The 15,844-nt window shown below is 37.3% G+C and overlaps 1 protein-coding gene across 1 annotated transcript in view; it reads right to left on the reverse strand.

Annotated features, from left to right (window-relative positions):
• LOC129417651 (uncharacterized) overlaps window positions 1-15,844 on the reverse strand; it is a 77,290-nt gene that overhangs the window by 11,003 nt on the left and 50,443 nt on the right. Inside the window, exons 14-22 of the mRNA XM_073869168.1 lie at window positions 13,318-13,395; window positions 12,805-12,984; window positions 11,217-11,271; window positions 11,001-11,126; window positions 10,805-10,887; window positions 9,166-9,206; window positions 8,724-8,890; window positions 7,359-7,830; window positions 48-6,791 (exon numbers count right to left, since the gene is read on the reverse strand). Of these exons, the coding sequence (XP_073725269.1) occupies window positions 48-6,791; window positions 7,359-7,830; window positions 8,724-8,890; window positions 9,166-9,206; window positions 10,805-10,887; window positions 11,001-11,126; window positions 11,217-11,271; window positions 12,805-12,984; window positions 13,318-13,395 (7,946 nt within the window). The remainder of the gene's footprint in view (window positions 1-47; window positions 6,792-7,358; window positions 7,831-8,723; window positions 8,891-9,165; window positions 9,207-10,804; window positions 10,888-11,000; window positions 11,127-11,216; window positions 11,272-12,804; window positions 12,985-13,317; window positions 13,396-15,844) is intronic.

Here is a 15,844-nt window from a genome sequence, read left to right on the forward strand (position 1 = left end):
AAAAAGTGCTGAATAAAGTAAAATGTAATAAAATATGCATATTGCACCTGTCAATGAGCTCCTGTTTGGTAAAGGCCGGAGGTTCTTCTTTGGATCCACACTTGAGGATTTTAAGAAGAGTGTCTGTTTCCCCTTGCCCGTAGTGTAACTTGGCCTCCGTGAGTTCAACCGTCAGCTTATGAGGGCTCATATCCAGATGAACAGATGCTAAAACCTGCTCACGCTCTTTTCTCAACTTCACAATTTCTCTTGTCTTTCTATCAGTCTCCTCCAAAGGCTCTGGTCGTTCTGACTCCATTGCTCGCAGGTAATTTGGGCTTAAGTGTTGTCCAGGTAATCTGTTTATTTTATTATGCGTTGATGATGGCTGCTGGTTGATGCCAGACCAGTTAGTAAATTTGTTGTGCATAGGAAGATCATCAGGAATACACTGATGTTCCACAGTTAGGCTGGTCTCTCTCAGAGGATTGATGCTAAGCAGGACATCTGTGTTGCACTCACTTGGCACTATGGACATCACATCATCTTCCTGGTGTTGTGGGGTATTTTGATTTAAATTATCCCAATTCTTGAGCGTATACTCGGGTGATTTGTGATCTTGCTCTAGGATACTACTACCATAAGTCAGTCGATTGTTACAAGAGGACAAATGAAGTCTGCCTGGGATTTTATGTTTGGACTGAGGACCAACTGAGGATGATGCAGATTGCAAATCAACAGTACTACTTGGTGGGGAGAGGCATTTTCTTTGAGGTTCTGATGGTGAAACATGAGAGCATCTCTTTCTTTCATTAAGCATATATATGTTTTGGGGAGACACGCTTTTTACATTGGTGTATTGGTTAGCTGTGGTATTTTGTTTTTCAGTTGTCTCACGGTTTGTTGATCGCTGGTTATTTGGACATTGTTGGGCGTATCTTGCAGCCTTTACAGTAAGGATAGGTGAGGATGCACGATCCATCAACAAAGCTTTTTTATTACAGCTATTCCTTAGGTCTACACTTTTCTGACAAGTCGGATTCTTCTCTCCCTTTGTTGATGAAGACTGTATTCCTCCAGGATAAATGGATGAAGATTGCTTATCGACTAACGAACTATCTTCCAAGTTATCTTGCAGTCCTTCCAAACTAGTTAAAGTCTGATCTGGGGCAACTTTCTCTAATGAAACAACCTTTGGTGGAGACCCTACAGAATTCTGACTGCCAGCTGCCTTTGAGGTTTTCAGCCGCAAATCAGGGAGGCTTTTAATTCTTTCAAAGTCTGGTTCGTTTACACATCTATCCCTGAAGATCTTGGTGTTACCATCCAGCTGAGATACATTACAAGTTTCTGACCCAATTACTTTAACAATAACATTGACCTCATGGGCCATAGCATTCTTTGATGCATGTGCTGTCTCTGTCTGGATCCCAATGTCCACTAAAGTCTGTGTAGAACAATCTCTTTTGTATTTGTTGTCAGAATTCACAGTTGAAAATTTGAAACAATTTTTAGAACGCTCATTTCTTGGTGGTCTTTCTCCTGTTCGCATACACTGTATGTTGCCCAGAAGATCAGAGGTGTCATATATCAAATCGGAGAGATGTTCGGACATGTTCTGAAGACTTGTCCATGTGTTTGGAGCTCCAATTCCTGGTTTAGATACTGGTGTCTGAGTGCTGCTTCTTCTGTGACAATGCCTTCTTTTAAGGTCTTTATCAACCTCAATAGTTTGTACACCGTGATCACACTTGCCTGGACTTGGATGCCCATTTTTCTGTGAATCATACTTGGAAGAACAGACCAGAACTATTTCGTCAACTTGACCTGAGCTATGACATAATTCCTCTTTAGAGTCACATTTTAAAGCTATTATGGTCTTCTTATTTGAGCCATTAGAACAATAAGGTGGTGTCATCAGTAAAGGCCCAGAAGAAATTTGATCTCTAGAACCTTCATTACTACTCAGTGTGCTAGAGAGTCCTTTATTATTTGCATAAGTGCTCAAATGGGAACTAAAAGGGGAGTTCTGAATATTTAATCCATTGTCTACGCTACAGCACCTTGTAATATTTTTGTTAGGACTATTGAGGGGTGAATTTTTGGAGGATATATTGGCAGCACTGCCAAAGGCCTGGTTTTTGTGGACTGCTCTGTCCAACCCCATAGCAGTTCTTGTATGAATAAAAGGGTTAATATCACTTGAGACAAAATGCATTGCAGAATCTCTTGCCTGCAAATCTGCATCCTGAAGTTGTTGGTCTTTGATAGAAGCATTCCTCCTTAAATGAATGTCTTCATCATCACCTTTTTGCATTTTTTCAGTGGAGCCATGCACCCCCTTACATGTAGTAGTCTCATTCTCAAGCTGCTGGGTGTGTCTCAGTCCTGACAGTGTTTGTAATGATCTTAGACTAGTTGCTGAAGATAAAGATGTGCTTTTTTTACCAAGTGGTGGATTTCTGAGTCTATTATGAACAACAGGATTTTGCCTGCTAGGGGTCTGTAAAGCACATTTAGGATAGTGGCCCTTAACAGGCACATGCATTTTAGATGCGTCACCTTCATCTAAGGATAAATCATGTGTAGAATCAGTGGATGAACTTGACGGTGCCTTAAAGTGGGCCTTCTTCCTATATCGCTTTTGCTTTTCTCTTTTCTCATCATTATGACTCTTGTTATCAACATGTTTTGAAGCATCCACTGTTGTGAAATGTTCTTCTTTTTTAGATTTAAATGTATAGTTGTTCTGGTTTTGATTGGCAGTAGTCTGTTTTGCATTGCGATATACCTCAGTTATTGAGGGCTTGACCATATCTTTATCAGGCTCAGTTGAGTGGGGCTTTTGAAGAGCAGATGGCTCATCATTTTTCACGTATTGGTTAAAACAGTTCTGTTCTCCCTTCATGCAGTCATTGTTATCTTGAGATTTAGTCATCATTTGCAACTGATTTTCTGATTGTGGAAAATCCTGTGGAGTATTTTTACTAATACAAGTTTTGAGCACACTGTCCATCTGTGACTGTGAGGTACTGCGAAGTTGCGGTGCCTGATTGAAATCTAAAAGAATCTGACCTTTTCTTATATCATCAGAGCTGTGACTGTGATATATTTGATCCACAGATTTTTCTTTATTCTCATCCCCACAAATCCCAATAGAAATGGTAGAGTTTCCTAAGGGATGTTGAGCACCCATTTTATCTGGGCTTGCAGACCTGCGATCCTTTCCAAGGATTCCTGGACCAAATTCATAAAACGCTAGCTTGCTTAAAGAAACATGGTGATTGTCATGTGACTGATCCATAACTGAGTTAGGTGAAATTGAATTTATATTTCCCCTTTTAATTTGGCCCTCTGAATTAGTATTAGGTAACATTGCACCGGCACTCTCCACCAATGTATTAGCCACATTTATATATTTTCCTTCAAACTGCACACCAATATGATTCCCAGTTGCTTCAAAAGGTAGTGAGACCTGAGGAATATTGCTTTCACTGGATAGAGTATTTGGTGAACACAAAGTTTCACTGAAAAGTTTTAAATGTCGAAGTAGTTTAGAGTCAAATGTGTTCTCTTGTGTTTTTGTAAGGTCCAACAAACTTTTTGTTGTATTGTTGACCATTTGGGCATTCTGCTGGTCAATCTCCCTGATTTGATCCAACATATTTGTTTGTTCAGGAGATGGACTTTCTTGTGCAAACATACAGGAAATCATTGGGTTTATTACAGTAACTTTGCCACGCTCCATATTCCCTATGGTGGTGAAATCTTTCTTTTGAACAGTTTTTGAAGCATCCAGACGTTTAGTACTGTCTCTTAATTTACTGTCATGTGAAACCACTGATTTACTCCCATTTTGTCCATCTGGTCCCTGTGCTTCGATGGCACAATATTCCACTGAAGTCATGTTATCACTGATTCCTACTTGTTCATCTCCTTTGTTTGTAGATGATCTTTCTATAAAGCTCAGCGGTGTCTCATTTACTATAGTTGTAGATTGTCTTGATTTTGTTTGTGTATTATAGTTTGCCAAATGCTCTGTAGTGTTGTCTGTAAGGAACTCTGATTTGGCCATAGATGATTTGGCCTGTAAGCCATTACCCTCAACAAGTAGACCATGATTGTCTTTGTATTCAAATCCACGTGTGCTTTTCTTTGACTTCAGGTGTTCCAGCTGAGCTGAAGAAATGTTTTCTTTGGTTGTGTCTGACTTGAGATCTTCTCCAGAATCTTCTCTTAGAGACATTGTAAAATGTTGCTTTACCACCTCTGATATTTTATCATTAATGGCAGAGTCACTCATCTGGAAATATCTGTTATTAAACATCTTCCTTTCCATAATCTGAATGGCACCCTTTTTGTCCTCCTCCTTACAGTTTACATAAATGTTTTCAAACTCTGAATTTGTAGTGGTCAATTCACCATCACATTCACTGCTATCATTTCTAGAAATATTGCTATGATCTCTATTGGTTACAGCTTTGTGAGCATCACTGGCACATTTTATCTCCTTCATTTCCAGCTCTTCATTTGAGTTTTCCATCTTGTTTGCTATGTTCAAATCTTCAAAAGTTGTCAGCTTTGTTAATAATTCGCTATTGATGGTTGAACAATCAGAACTGTTGACATCTGAACAAGCAGACTGTTCCTCATCAGTAGTTAATAGTGATAATTTATAATCTGAAACATCTCCATTACATTTCTTTGGTGGGTTGATGTGTCTAATAAGGACTTCTTTGTTCATTTGACCTATTGTGACTGGATCACTCAACAACCGCACAACACAGTGTTCATTATCAAAGCTAGTAACATTTTCATCATGCTTCTTTGATTGTTCGATTGTCAATGCATTATCTTTGGTAGCAATTTTAGTGCACTGTTTAGAGTAGACACAATCGTAGTCTTCATGACATTCCTCAAACGTTTTCCCATTGCTTTTGTTCAATTGAACATCCTCTTTAATGTTAGAGTGATGTTCCATCCCGATATGAGATACATTTAGTAATCCTTGCCATGCTTCAGAGTTCTTGACTTCTGTATCTACTGATCCATGGCATAATAAAAGCTGACCTGACCTTAGATCGTCTGACTTCAGAGAAGAATGTCCTGGGTATGCTTGGTAACCAGATTGGTTGTCTCCTCTAATTGGTTGATCTTTCCTACTAGAGTTATCTTGAAAGCCCTGTAAAGTATCCATACCTGTTGAGATGTCACCATCTTTGGAAAAAGAGTGAATCATCAGTTCTTCAGTTGCTGTGTATTCCAACAGTTTTAAGTTATTGGTTGGTTTATTTGTGTGTGCTACATCATCTGAACTTGTATCTGCATTGGTAGTTGGCTCTTTAATATCCTTCAGCATCTCAACACTCTTCTGCACTGTTATAAAACTAAGATCGCTTTCATTACTATTTAATATTAAGGTATTCTCAAAGGACGTGTTGCTCTGTTCCTCAAGAGTGGCAATGTCCCCCTGAGTGGAGTCGGAGCGAGGTGAGCTCTGGTCTTCTGAGATGTTCATGTTGTCTGAGAGCTCCAGACTAGTAAGGCTTTGGAAACTGTTCTCTCTAGGTGTGTATAAGTCCTGTTTGGATGAGTGTCCTGAAGTGCTTATAATTCTGGGGCTGTCTACTGCATCAGTGGATGACCAAGCGTCAGTAAAAGCGAGCACATCTGGTTCTTTTATACTAGCATCGTTGCAAGGTCTACATTCAGACACTAGTGTTGAAATTTCCCTAGCCATGCCTTTGTCACTTTCCATTTTAAACTTTGAGCTCCAGAAAGCCTCAGCAGGTACTTCTTTGGATATTTCCATCTCTTCTTTATTAGTGGTTGGTTGAGAGCTGCACAATGGTGGTGGTTTACCAAAGGTCAAGTGGCTGGAAACTTTATTAAGTATGTGGGCTGGTCTGGCAGTAAAATCCTTCGCACTGCTCTCCATTACAAGAGAGTCCTGAGACATCTGACTGTTGTCACTTTCAGCTTCACTGAAATCACATTCCTCCTGCTTAAGCTGCTTAGCCAGAGCTGTAGCATAAGCCGAGGAGAGAGAATCCAATGAATAAATACTATCACAGTCTGAAGATCCATTGCGATCATCCTCGCCAACCCACCCAACTGGTTCTTTTCGTACTTCGACCAATTTGTTGGTGGTATTTGTCAGAGTTTCTGTGCTATGCCAGTGCCTCTGTTGCAGATATTTTAGTGAGCTAAGCTGCTCCAAGCATTCATAGGACTTTGTCGATTTGATAGAGCATTTTTCCCCTTTTGCAGTTTTGGTTTTGTCTGACTGACCGATTGTCTTGTTCAAAGATTTCACACTTCTGCTTCCATGTGACCCTGATGGCGGCTTGCGGAAAACCTTCGCCAAGGCAGTCTTGATACCAGGGCCAACAGAGCGTGAAAAAACTTTGCGAATGGTCTCTAAACCTTTACTCCTATCTTGAGATAAACTCTTTGTTCCCTTGACCGAACCTTTCTGTGCGGTTAATTGCTTTATTATTGGTAATACTTTTCTAGTGGCTTTCGAGGTTGGATCCAAACAAAGCTTGTCTTGGTCACTTGCATTTTTCTTGACTAACAACCTTGATAAAGCAGCTTTGGTTTCAGTCATTTCAGCTGATCTCGCTTCTTTGAGGGAACTTTTGAGGCTTTCTGAAGAACTTTGCCAACTTGAGGATCTTTGGTATCTTGAGGGCATCGTGTTTGAACGCCTTCTAATCTTTTGATCTTGAAGACATTCATCAAAGACTGATTTAGTGGTGCAAGTAAAACCAGAGAGAGATGCTGATGATGTATTTCTTTTAAGAAACTGGCTGTAATGGGGGGGAAAAACTGTAATTAGCCTCTGTCTCATTAAACATTAATCATAATATTAACTCACTGTTCATAGTTTCATGATATTGATCAGTTACCTGACAGGTAGATTTACTCTGAAATGTATTTAGTTACATTAAAATGAATTATAATCTTCACATGATTAACTCCATGTTCAGTAAAATGTACTCCAGCATTATCAGACCAGGTAAATTCAAATACTTAAATGTCTGTTTATTCTTAACGCCATTCCAGCATCTACGTTTATATTTATGGCTAGAACTGGTTAAATCCATACACCACTTAATCCACCCAAGTTGATCCATACACACGTTGGGGAAGGGGCAATTTGGCATCTTCAATTCACCTAACATGCATGTTTTTGGCCTTTGGGAGAAAACCGGAGTAAACGCTGACACAGGGAGAACATGCATACTCCACAAAGAAAGGCCACCTGACCTAGCCGGGACTTCTTATTGTGAGGCAACAGTGCTACCCACTGAGCCAGTGTGCTGCCCCAAATATTGAAATGTTAAATGTGATTCCGTGAACCAAAAGATCTCTACCTGAAAATTGGATTGTGCTGAGGGTACAGCCTGGACAGCAGGTCAGCAGAGAAGGAATGTCTTCGCAAAGTCAATGGGCGTCCCCTGGATCTAAAGGGGTACCCCAGTTCTGGAGATAATGCTTCATCTCCCCCTTTAAGAAGTTCATTTTCTAGTCTCTGCAGTTCTCGCTTTGCCTCCAGTAGATGACGCTTTCTTGCAATCTTCTCCAGCTGATAATGTAACCTTTTGCGTCGCACTCGGTTCTCAGCTCTGCGCAAAGTGTGGTGTTTCAGTAGTTCCTCCTGCACCACCCTTTTCCTTTCACCCATCAAGAATAACGGTGATACTGTTTCAGCTCTGCTTTCCTCAACACCCGACGAACCAGTAACCAGAGCAAGAAGACTGAGATCTGTCTGAACCCCTGACTCCAGTGTTCCCTTCTCCCTTTGGACTGCAAGTCGTTGCTTTTCTTGTACGATCCACTTCTGGACTTAAGGTACAGAAATTTAGAGCATTAGGCTGTGCAACTGAAATAACAGTGGATGTGAACAGTTATTCTAGGTTTTGGAAGATCATTTGAGAGTTTTGACTAGGGTTATACACTGTCAAACGACATTTATTTAAAGGAAAACACCACCGTTTTTCAATATTTTACTATGTTCTTACCTCAACTTAGATGAATTAATACATACCTATGTTTTTTCAATGCCTGCACTTTTAATCTTTGTACAGCGCTTCTTGAATGTGTTAGCATTTAGCCTAGCCACATTCATTCATATGGCTCCAAACAAAAGTTTTATTTTGTGCCACCGTGCTTACTCGTGTAACTACTCGTGTCTTTAAATAGGGAAAACAAGTGTTTGGTGGCTTATAAATTCATCCCTGTTCGGAGCCATAGGAATGAATGGGGCTAGGCTAAATGCTAACAAATGCTAACTTTGCTGTACAAAGATTTAAAGTGCATGCATTGAAAAAAGATAGGTATGTATTAATTTGTCTAAGTTGAGGTAAGAACATAGTAAAATATTAAAAAACACTGTAAAAAAGATGTCTTGGTTCAACTTATACTTATAAAGTAAGTGTTCATGTTGCCTTAAAATTTTGAGTTAATTCAACTTAAAAATATTAGTTAACTAAAAAAGTTATCGAGTCAACTAATATTGAAATAAGTTAAATTACGTCAAAATATAAAGCCAGCACAAACTTTTTAAAGTTATAAAAATAAAAAATATAATTGATCTTAAAAACACAAATACCAGGTTCAAAATTACCACAATTTTTCTTAAGGTTAAAAAGCATTATGTCACAGCAACAGGATAATCATTATAAAATTAAATCGAGCATTTAATTACGACTCTGTCCATCTACGTGTTTAGTACTCACTGTCAGTGTGTTGCTGTTGGAGACGGGCCTGCTCTCTTTCCAGATCTCTTTCTGCTTTTTTCTGTTCCAGTCGAATCGCTTCTCGTAGACACTGTATGTACCACTGCTGCTCCTCTAGTCGCTGTCTGGGGTCTGCCCCATTGCCATTCACATTACAACCTGCAACCCTGAGTACACAACACCACAATGAGGATAAGACACTAACCCACCAAAAAACAATGTGACTGCGAGTGCTGAAAAGCATAAATAAACCTCATTTATTTGACTGTTACATTGCAAAGCCAACACACTCATTCACTTTCATTTATCCTTTCTTTTGTTGTTTTATTACTCCTTTCAGTAACCAAGGAACACAAAGTGAGCACTATAAACAATATTTTCCCAAAGGACTCATTACCAAGACGTTTTTCATGGTTCTTTTAATGAACCAAAACATATTTACCTGGAGTCAGACTCTGTAGAAATCAGACCACCTTCACTATTCTGCACAAAGCACAAAATTATTTTGAAAACACATTTTTTCCAAAAACGTATAATGTAGTGCATATAACAACATTTCTTAAATGATGACAGTTAACATTATTGTAAATAAATTAAATTAAACTAATATGTTTAGAAATGTATCTCAATTTATTACTTGGCCTTACTTAAAGGAAAACTGTTTTTCAATATTTTACTATGTTCTTTCCTCAACTTAGACAAATTAATAATTAATACATACCTATCTTTTTCAATGTGTGCACTTAATCTCTGTACAGTGTGTTGTGAATGTGTTAGCATTTAGCCTAGCCCCATTCATTCCTAGGATCCAAACAGGAATGAATTTAGAAGCCACCAAACACTTCCATGTTTTTCCTATTTAAAGACTTGAGTCACATAAGTAGTTACTCCAGTAAGTATGATGGCATAAAACAAAACATGGTGATTTTTAAGCAGATAAGAGCACTTCGTTTGCAGCACTACTACAATATAGTTCTCATTTTTTATCCGCTTAAAAAAAATCGCCACTTTTAATTTTGTGCCACCATACTTACTAGTGTAACAGTCTTTAAATAGGGAAAACATGGAAGTGTTTGGTGGCTTCTAAATTCATCCCTGTTTTGATCCTAAGGAATGAATGGGGCTAGGCTAAATGCTAACACATTCACGACGCGCTGTACAAAGATTAAGTGCACGCATTGAAAAAAGATAGGTATGTATTAATTTGTATATGTTGGGGTAAGAATATAGTAAAATATTGAAAAACTGTGGTGTTTTCCTTTAAAATTATTAATGTTAAGCTTAACACATTTATTAAACCACCTGTTTAAGTTAATTTTATATAGTATATTTTTGAAATTGAAAATATATTTCATTTAAACCTATTCAAACCTTTTATTTTTAAAAGTTTTGTAAAAAAGTTTTTCTTTCAATGAACAATGAATATATTTCCTTGGTTTAAAATATATGGAGGGCTAAATATATTTTAAATCCTGTAAATATATATTTCAAAATATACAAAAAAATGCAAAATAATATATATTTTTTGTAAACATATTCCTAAATATATTACTAATATATCTATTTTTTACATAGTACATTGTAAAATATATATTTTTTTTGGCATATGGGTTAGAAGTCAGAAAGTCAAGCGTAACATTTAACCATTAAAACTTACTTTTACTATTACGGACTGCAAGTACATAACTGTAACTGGACATCTGAATCAAAAATAAAGTACTGTCTTGTAAAACAGTCATTTTAAAATGAAACCACAATTACATTAGCTGTGTTCCATTCGACCACAAGTGGACTTCAATGCATCGACCCTATAATTACTGTAGGCAGGTGGACATTATGTAATGAATCATTGGTGTATATTTTAGCATTAGAAATACTACTGTGACTAAAAAGCTTACACATATTGGAGCATTAAGATTACAGAAACAAAAAAACAAAAAAAAAAGATTTTGACTATCACTGATACCAAAGGTTTGTGGCACAGACCTTAAACTGGGTGGTGGTCTAATAAATAACTGTATATGTATATTGAAAGTATGAGTATGAAGATGTGATGTTGTGAATGAATGTGGAGTCTGTACCCGTCTTCTCTCTCTTAGAACAGCGGCTTCTGCTGGGTGGTTGAACCTGAACTTATGAATCCTTCCTAAAGTTATCACTGCACCTGAGGAGATCAACATACAATATATACCCACGTAAATACATTGATTGATTTCCACGTTCAGTATTTGCTCTGAAATTAAATAAGTGTAACATTATTGTGCACATGCCATTTACCTTGTGCAAGTCTGAAGGGCTCAGTGACTTCTCTCTCGCTAACCATGCAGATATTTCCTGCAACCGGCTTCAGAGTCACCACCCCACTGTGATTCTCAATCTCACATCTGCATCCTTCTGGTAAGACTGATGGGGAGGAGCAAAGTAAATCAAAGCTTTCAAAGTCATCCAATCTGTATATAAAGTACATAAGATAATGAGATGAATATGAGATACCTATGTGTGGGTCTTCCAGATTCTCATCCTGAGGTCCAATTCTTGTTACTCCTTCCTGTGGCACCGAAAAAGAAACAAGCATCATGAGGATTTAAACAGGTCAGTGTGTGGGAATGCCCAAAACAACAACAACAAAACATTTATAACGTCCCTTATTCTGCAGTAAGCTTTAAATCTGTTCAAACCTCAAAGTTACAGAGGGAATCTGTGAAATGTTTGCATGCGTGCATATTTAAAGGAATATTCCATTTTCTTAAAAGAAAAATCCAGATAATTTACTCACCACCATGTCATCCAAAATGTGGATGTCTTTCTTTGTTCAGTCCAGAAGAAATTATGTTTTTTGAGGATAACATTGCAGGATTTTTCTAATTTTAATGGACTTTAATAGAGCCCAACATTTAATACTTAACTCAACACTTAACAGTTTTTTTCAACGGAGTTTCAAAGGACTATAAACAATCCCAAACGAGGCATAAGGGTCTTATCTAGCGAAACGATTGTCATTTTTGACAAGAAAAATAAATAATATGTACTTTTAAACCACAACTTTTCGTCTAGGTCCGGCAGCGCGACCTAACGTAAATGCGTAGTGACGTAGGGAGGTCACGTGTTACATATATAAAAGGCACATTTGCAGACCATTTTAAACAATAAACTGCTACAAAGACATTAATTTGTATCAGTTGACATACAACAACGTAGGAACGGTACTCTTTCAAGACACTTGTAAACACTGGGGCGGAGTTTTGCGTTCGTCTTCTATGACCTCTTGACGTCATGACGTATTGCGTGAGGTCAGCTGGCACCTCACGACCAGATCTACATGACGAGAAGTTGTACTTTAAAAGTGTATATTTGTTATTTTTATTGTCAAAAATGACTATCGTTTTGCTAGATAAGACCCTTATGCCTCGTTTGGGATTGTTTATAGTCCTTTGAAACTCCGTTGAAGAAAACTGTTAAGTGTCGAGCCAAGTATCAAATGTTGGGCTCTATCAAAGTACATCAAAACTAGAAAAATCCTGCAATGTTTTTCTCAAAAAACATAATTTCTTCTCGACTGAACAAAGAAAGACATCAACATTTTGGATGACATGGTGGTGAGTAAATTATCTGGATTTTTCTTTTAAGAAAATGGACTAATCCTTTAAGTCAAGACACATTATGGGTACATTAAAAATATATATTCCAGGTGTGAAACTACACAATCTGGTGCCCTTCTTGTGCCACCAACACTAAACTCTCTTAGCACTATTTTACATAAACACTACGCCTACTAAGTCTCACTATATGGAAACAAAAAAAAAAAGGAAACTGAAAAAGATAGTGGAGCAAAAAAGCACACATTAAAGCTCTGGACTGTTTTACCTTTTTGTGAGAAGTAGCTCAGACAAAGAACTAAAGTAGAAAAGACAGAAGAAAAACGAAAGAAGAATCTATCGCAGGGAAAGAGAAAGAACCATTAGTTTACAGAAGACAACTATTGCAGAGAGCAGACAGGCTAAAGGCCATATAGATGTGACAGAGAAAAGTAAGCATAGCTGCATAATCCTGAATTGGTAGCAAGCTTCTTTTAGGTCAGTACCCGAAGATGGTAAAAGGTGACTCCTGTGCAGAGGACATCTGGCTCCAGAGCAATAAGGTGGGGCAGGAGAGATTGGATAAGGACTCCGGCTTTCTCCTGGTTAATGTCCACACTGTAGTGCTCCAGCAGTGCCCGCTTATCATACCAACTGTCAGACCAGTCTTTAGTCAGCTGCTCCACCTGCAGAGCAAACATGAAAGGCAAAAAAGACATTAGCCTCTTTCACAAAGTAACTTTGGTAAAGAGATGTGGACGTTAACTTCTGGTGTGCTCGACTGTAAGCAGCGTGCATGTGGAAACGTCTGTAAACAGTGCGGGGGTGTCATCTGTATCAAAACGTTATGATTGGCCCGAAGCTGAACATTCTGACGTCGTCCATTCTAATCCTTATTCTTCGTTTACACGTAATGCTTACCAGTAAATTACTGGTAATCCTACAACCTCTCTTATTGGTAAATTGGCAGCAATTGTCAACATGAAATGAATGAAGGCAGAAGGGATTGCTGGACTAACCTTGAGTTCATTCTGTAGGACTATATCAGATAGGCTTCCTTCCCTCTCATCACTGAGTGATGGACTCAGATTTCCTTGCTGTAAAAAAAAAGGTAGTCATCAATTCAAAGACTAGATTTTTCTGTATCCTTACCAGGAATTATGTGGATAAGCATCTCAAATCTTTCCACAAATGGCACATTCACTCTTATTATAAGGTGCTACAAAAGTGATGACAGAAGAACCATCTGTGGTTCCCTAAAGAACCATTAAAGGGGACATATCATGAAAATCTGACTTTTTCCATGTTTAAGTGCTATAATTGGGTCCCCAGTGCTTCTATCAACCTAGAAAATGTGAAAAAGAACAACCCAAGAACGTAGTTTTGGTAAGCCATTCTCTGCAATGTGAAAAAAGGTCATTGAAATTTGGCTCCCCTTGTGATGTCAGAAGGGGTTCTTCTTATAATAATACCGCCCCTTAATCTGCACTATCCAACCACGGCACTGCCATTTAGTGCAGAGATCAACTAATTTGCATTTTAAAGGACACACCCAAAAACGGCACATTTTTGCTCACACCTACAAAGTGGAAATTTTAAAGGAAAACACCACAGTTTTTCAATATTTTTCTATGCTCTTACCTCAACTTTTTTCAATGCATGCACTTAATCTTTGTACAGCATGTCGTAAATTTGTTGGCATTTATAGCCTTGTCCTATTCATTCCTTAGGATCCAAACAGGGATGAATTTAGAAGCCACTAAACACTTTCACGTTTTCCCTATTTAAAGACTGTTACATGAGTAGTTACACAAGTAAGTATGGTGGCACAAAATAAAACGCGCAGTTACATCATCACTACTGAATGCTCCCCCTCTCGCTCAAACGTCCGTCAATATTAATGCGGCCAAGGTCGAAATGCTGCAAATAAGGGGCTCTTCCGCCATACAATATAGTTCTTATTTTTTATTCACTTAAAAAATTGCCACGTTTTATTTTGTGCCACCATACTTACTCGTGTAAATACTCATGTACACTGTAAAACCCGACAAGTTCAGAGTACTCAAAAATTTTGTTGAAACTGATTACATAAATTTTTTTAAGTAAACTAACATCAAAAATTTTAACTAAATATAACTTAAAAAATTTCAGTTAACCCAAATTTAAAAGTTTATGCTTCGTTTTATTAAATCTTTAAGTACAATATACATAAAACTACTGTTTATTATAAGGACTGTTTTACCATATATATTTTTTGTATACCGTACTTAAAACCTCTTTTTACCAATAAATTTTGTTCACAAGTCACAGAAACAGATCATGTGACTCATGAAAATTTAAGACAAGTGAAGTGTAAGTATATTGAGACTGAACTCAGTGCAGACTATCACACAGTCATAGTTTATATGATGAAGCAACATATATCCGACCTACATCCTAAGCACAGGCACTACACTTCTGAACAATGGTAACCACAAAACTAAAAAATAGCAAACTCTTCTAAATCTCCAACATAAATAAATGTTTAACACTACTGAGTCTCTCTCTTTACTAAAAAACACATAAAATAGCACTTAATTTCAAAAAATGCTCTCGTATTGCAGGCTCATGCAAAGCATGCTGGGAACTGGAACCTCCTCAACCAATCGTGTTGATTTAACTTTAAACTGAAGTAAATTTGCAGTGCCAGACTCTTTCTTAGCTTACCTGGCAATTTGAACTCATCACAACTACCAAAAGTTTGTAATTATTTGCAGTGTTTAGTACAGTGAGGCAGTGGTATTGAAATTACTCCGTTTGGAAGTAATAAATAAATTTTTTTGAGTTCTTTGACTCATTTTATTTGAGTTTGTGGAACTTAAAATGGCGAACTTGTTGAAAACACATAAAAATTTTAAGTCCAATAAACTTTTTCACAGTTTTGAGTTCAGTTCACTCATTTTAAATGAGCACATTATACTGTTTGGGTTTACAGTGTAACAGTCTTTAAATAGGGAAAACATGGAAGTGTTTGGTGGCTTCTAAATTCATCCCTGTTTGGATCCTAAGGAATGAATGGGAAAAAAAAGTTGAGGTAAGAACATAGTAAAATATTGAAAAACTGTGGTGTTTTCCTTTAACATGCTATAACAAATTATCTATATGGTATTTTGAGCTTAAATTTCACATTTGTACTCTGGGGACACCAAAGATTTATTCGACATCTTAAAAAAGTTTTGTAAAATGTCCCCTTTAAGAGTTCCTAAAAGAACATTTCTTTTTTTGGAATCTTTTCCATGACAAAGTACCATTTGTGAATTAATTATAATTAAATCATAAAATGTAAAAATCATTTTAGAATAAACACTAACATAAAAATAAATAAAACACTAACAAAAATATATATTATTTTTTATCTGCATGTCATGTGACCACACAACAATCAGAAAAATTAGAACCATGCTACATAGAGAGATACGTTTATGTACCAATAAAGTGACCAGATGGGGGTCCAATAACAGCTAATAATAATAATAACAACTATGTTAAATACTACTAATAAAAACT

The sequence above is a fragment of the Misgurnus anguillicaudatus genome, chromosome 7 (assembly GCF_027580225.2).
Source record: "Misgurnus anguillicaudatus chromosome 7, ASM2758022v2, whole genome shotgun sequence".
In the NCBI taxonomy this organism is placed as follows: domain Eukaryota; kingdom Metazoa; phylum Chordata; class Actinopteri; order Cypriniformes; family Cobitidae; genus Misgurnus; species Misgurnus anguillicaudatus.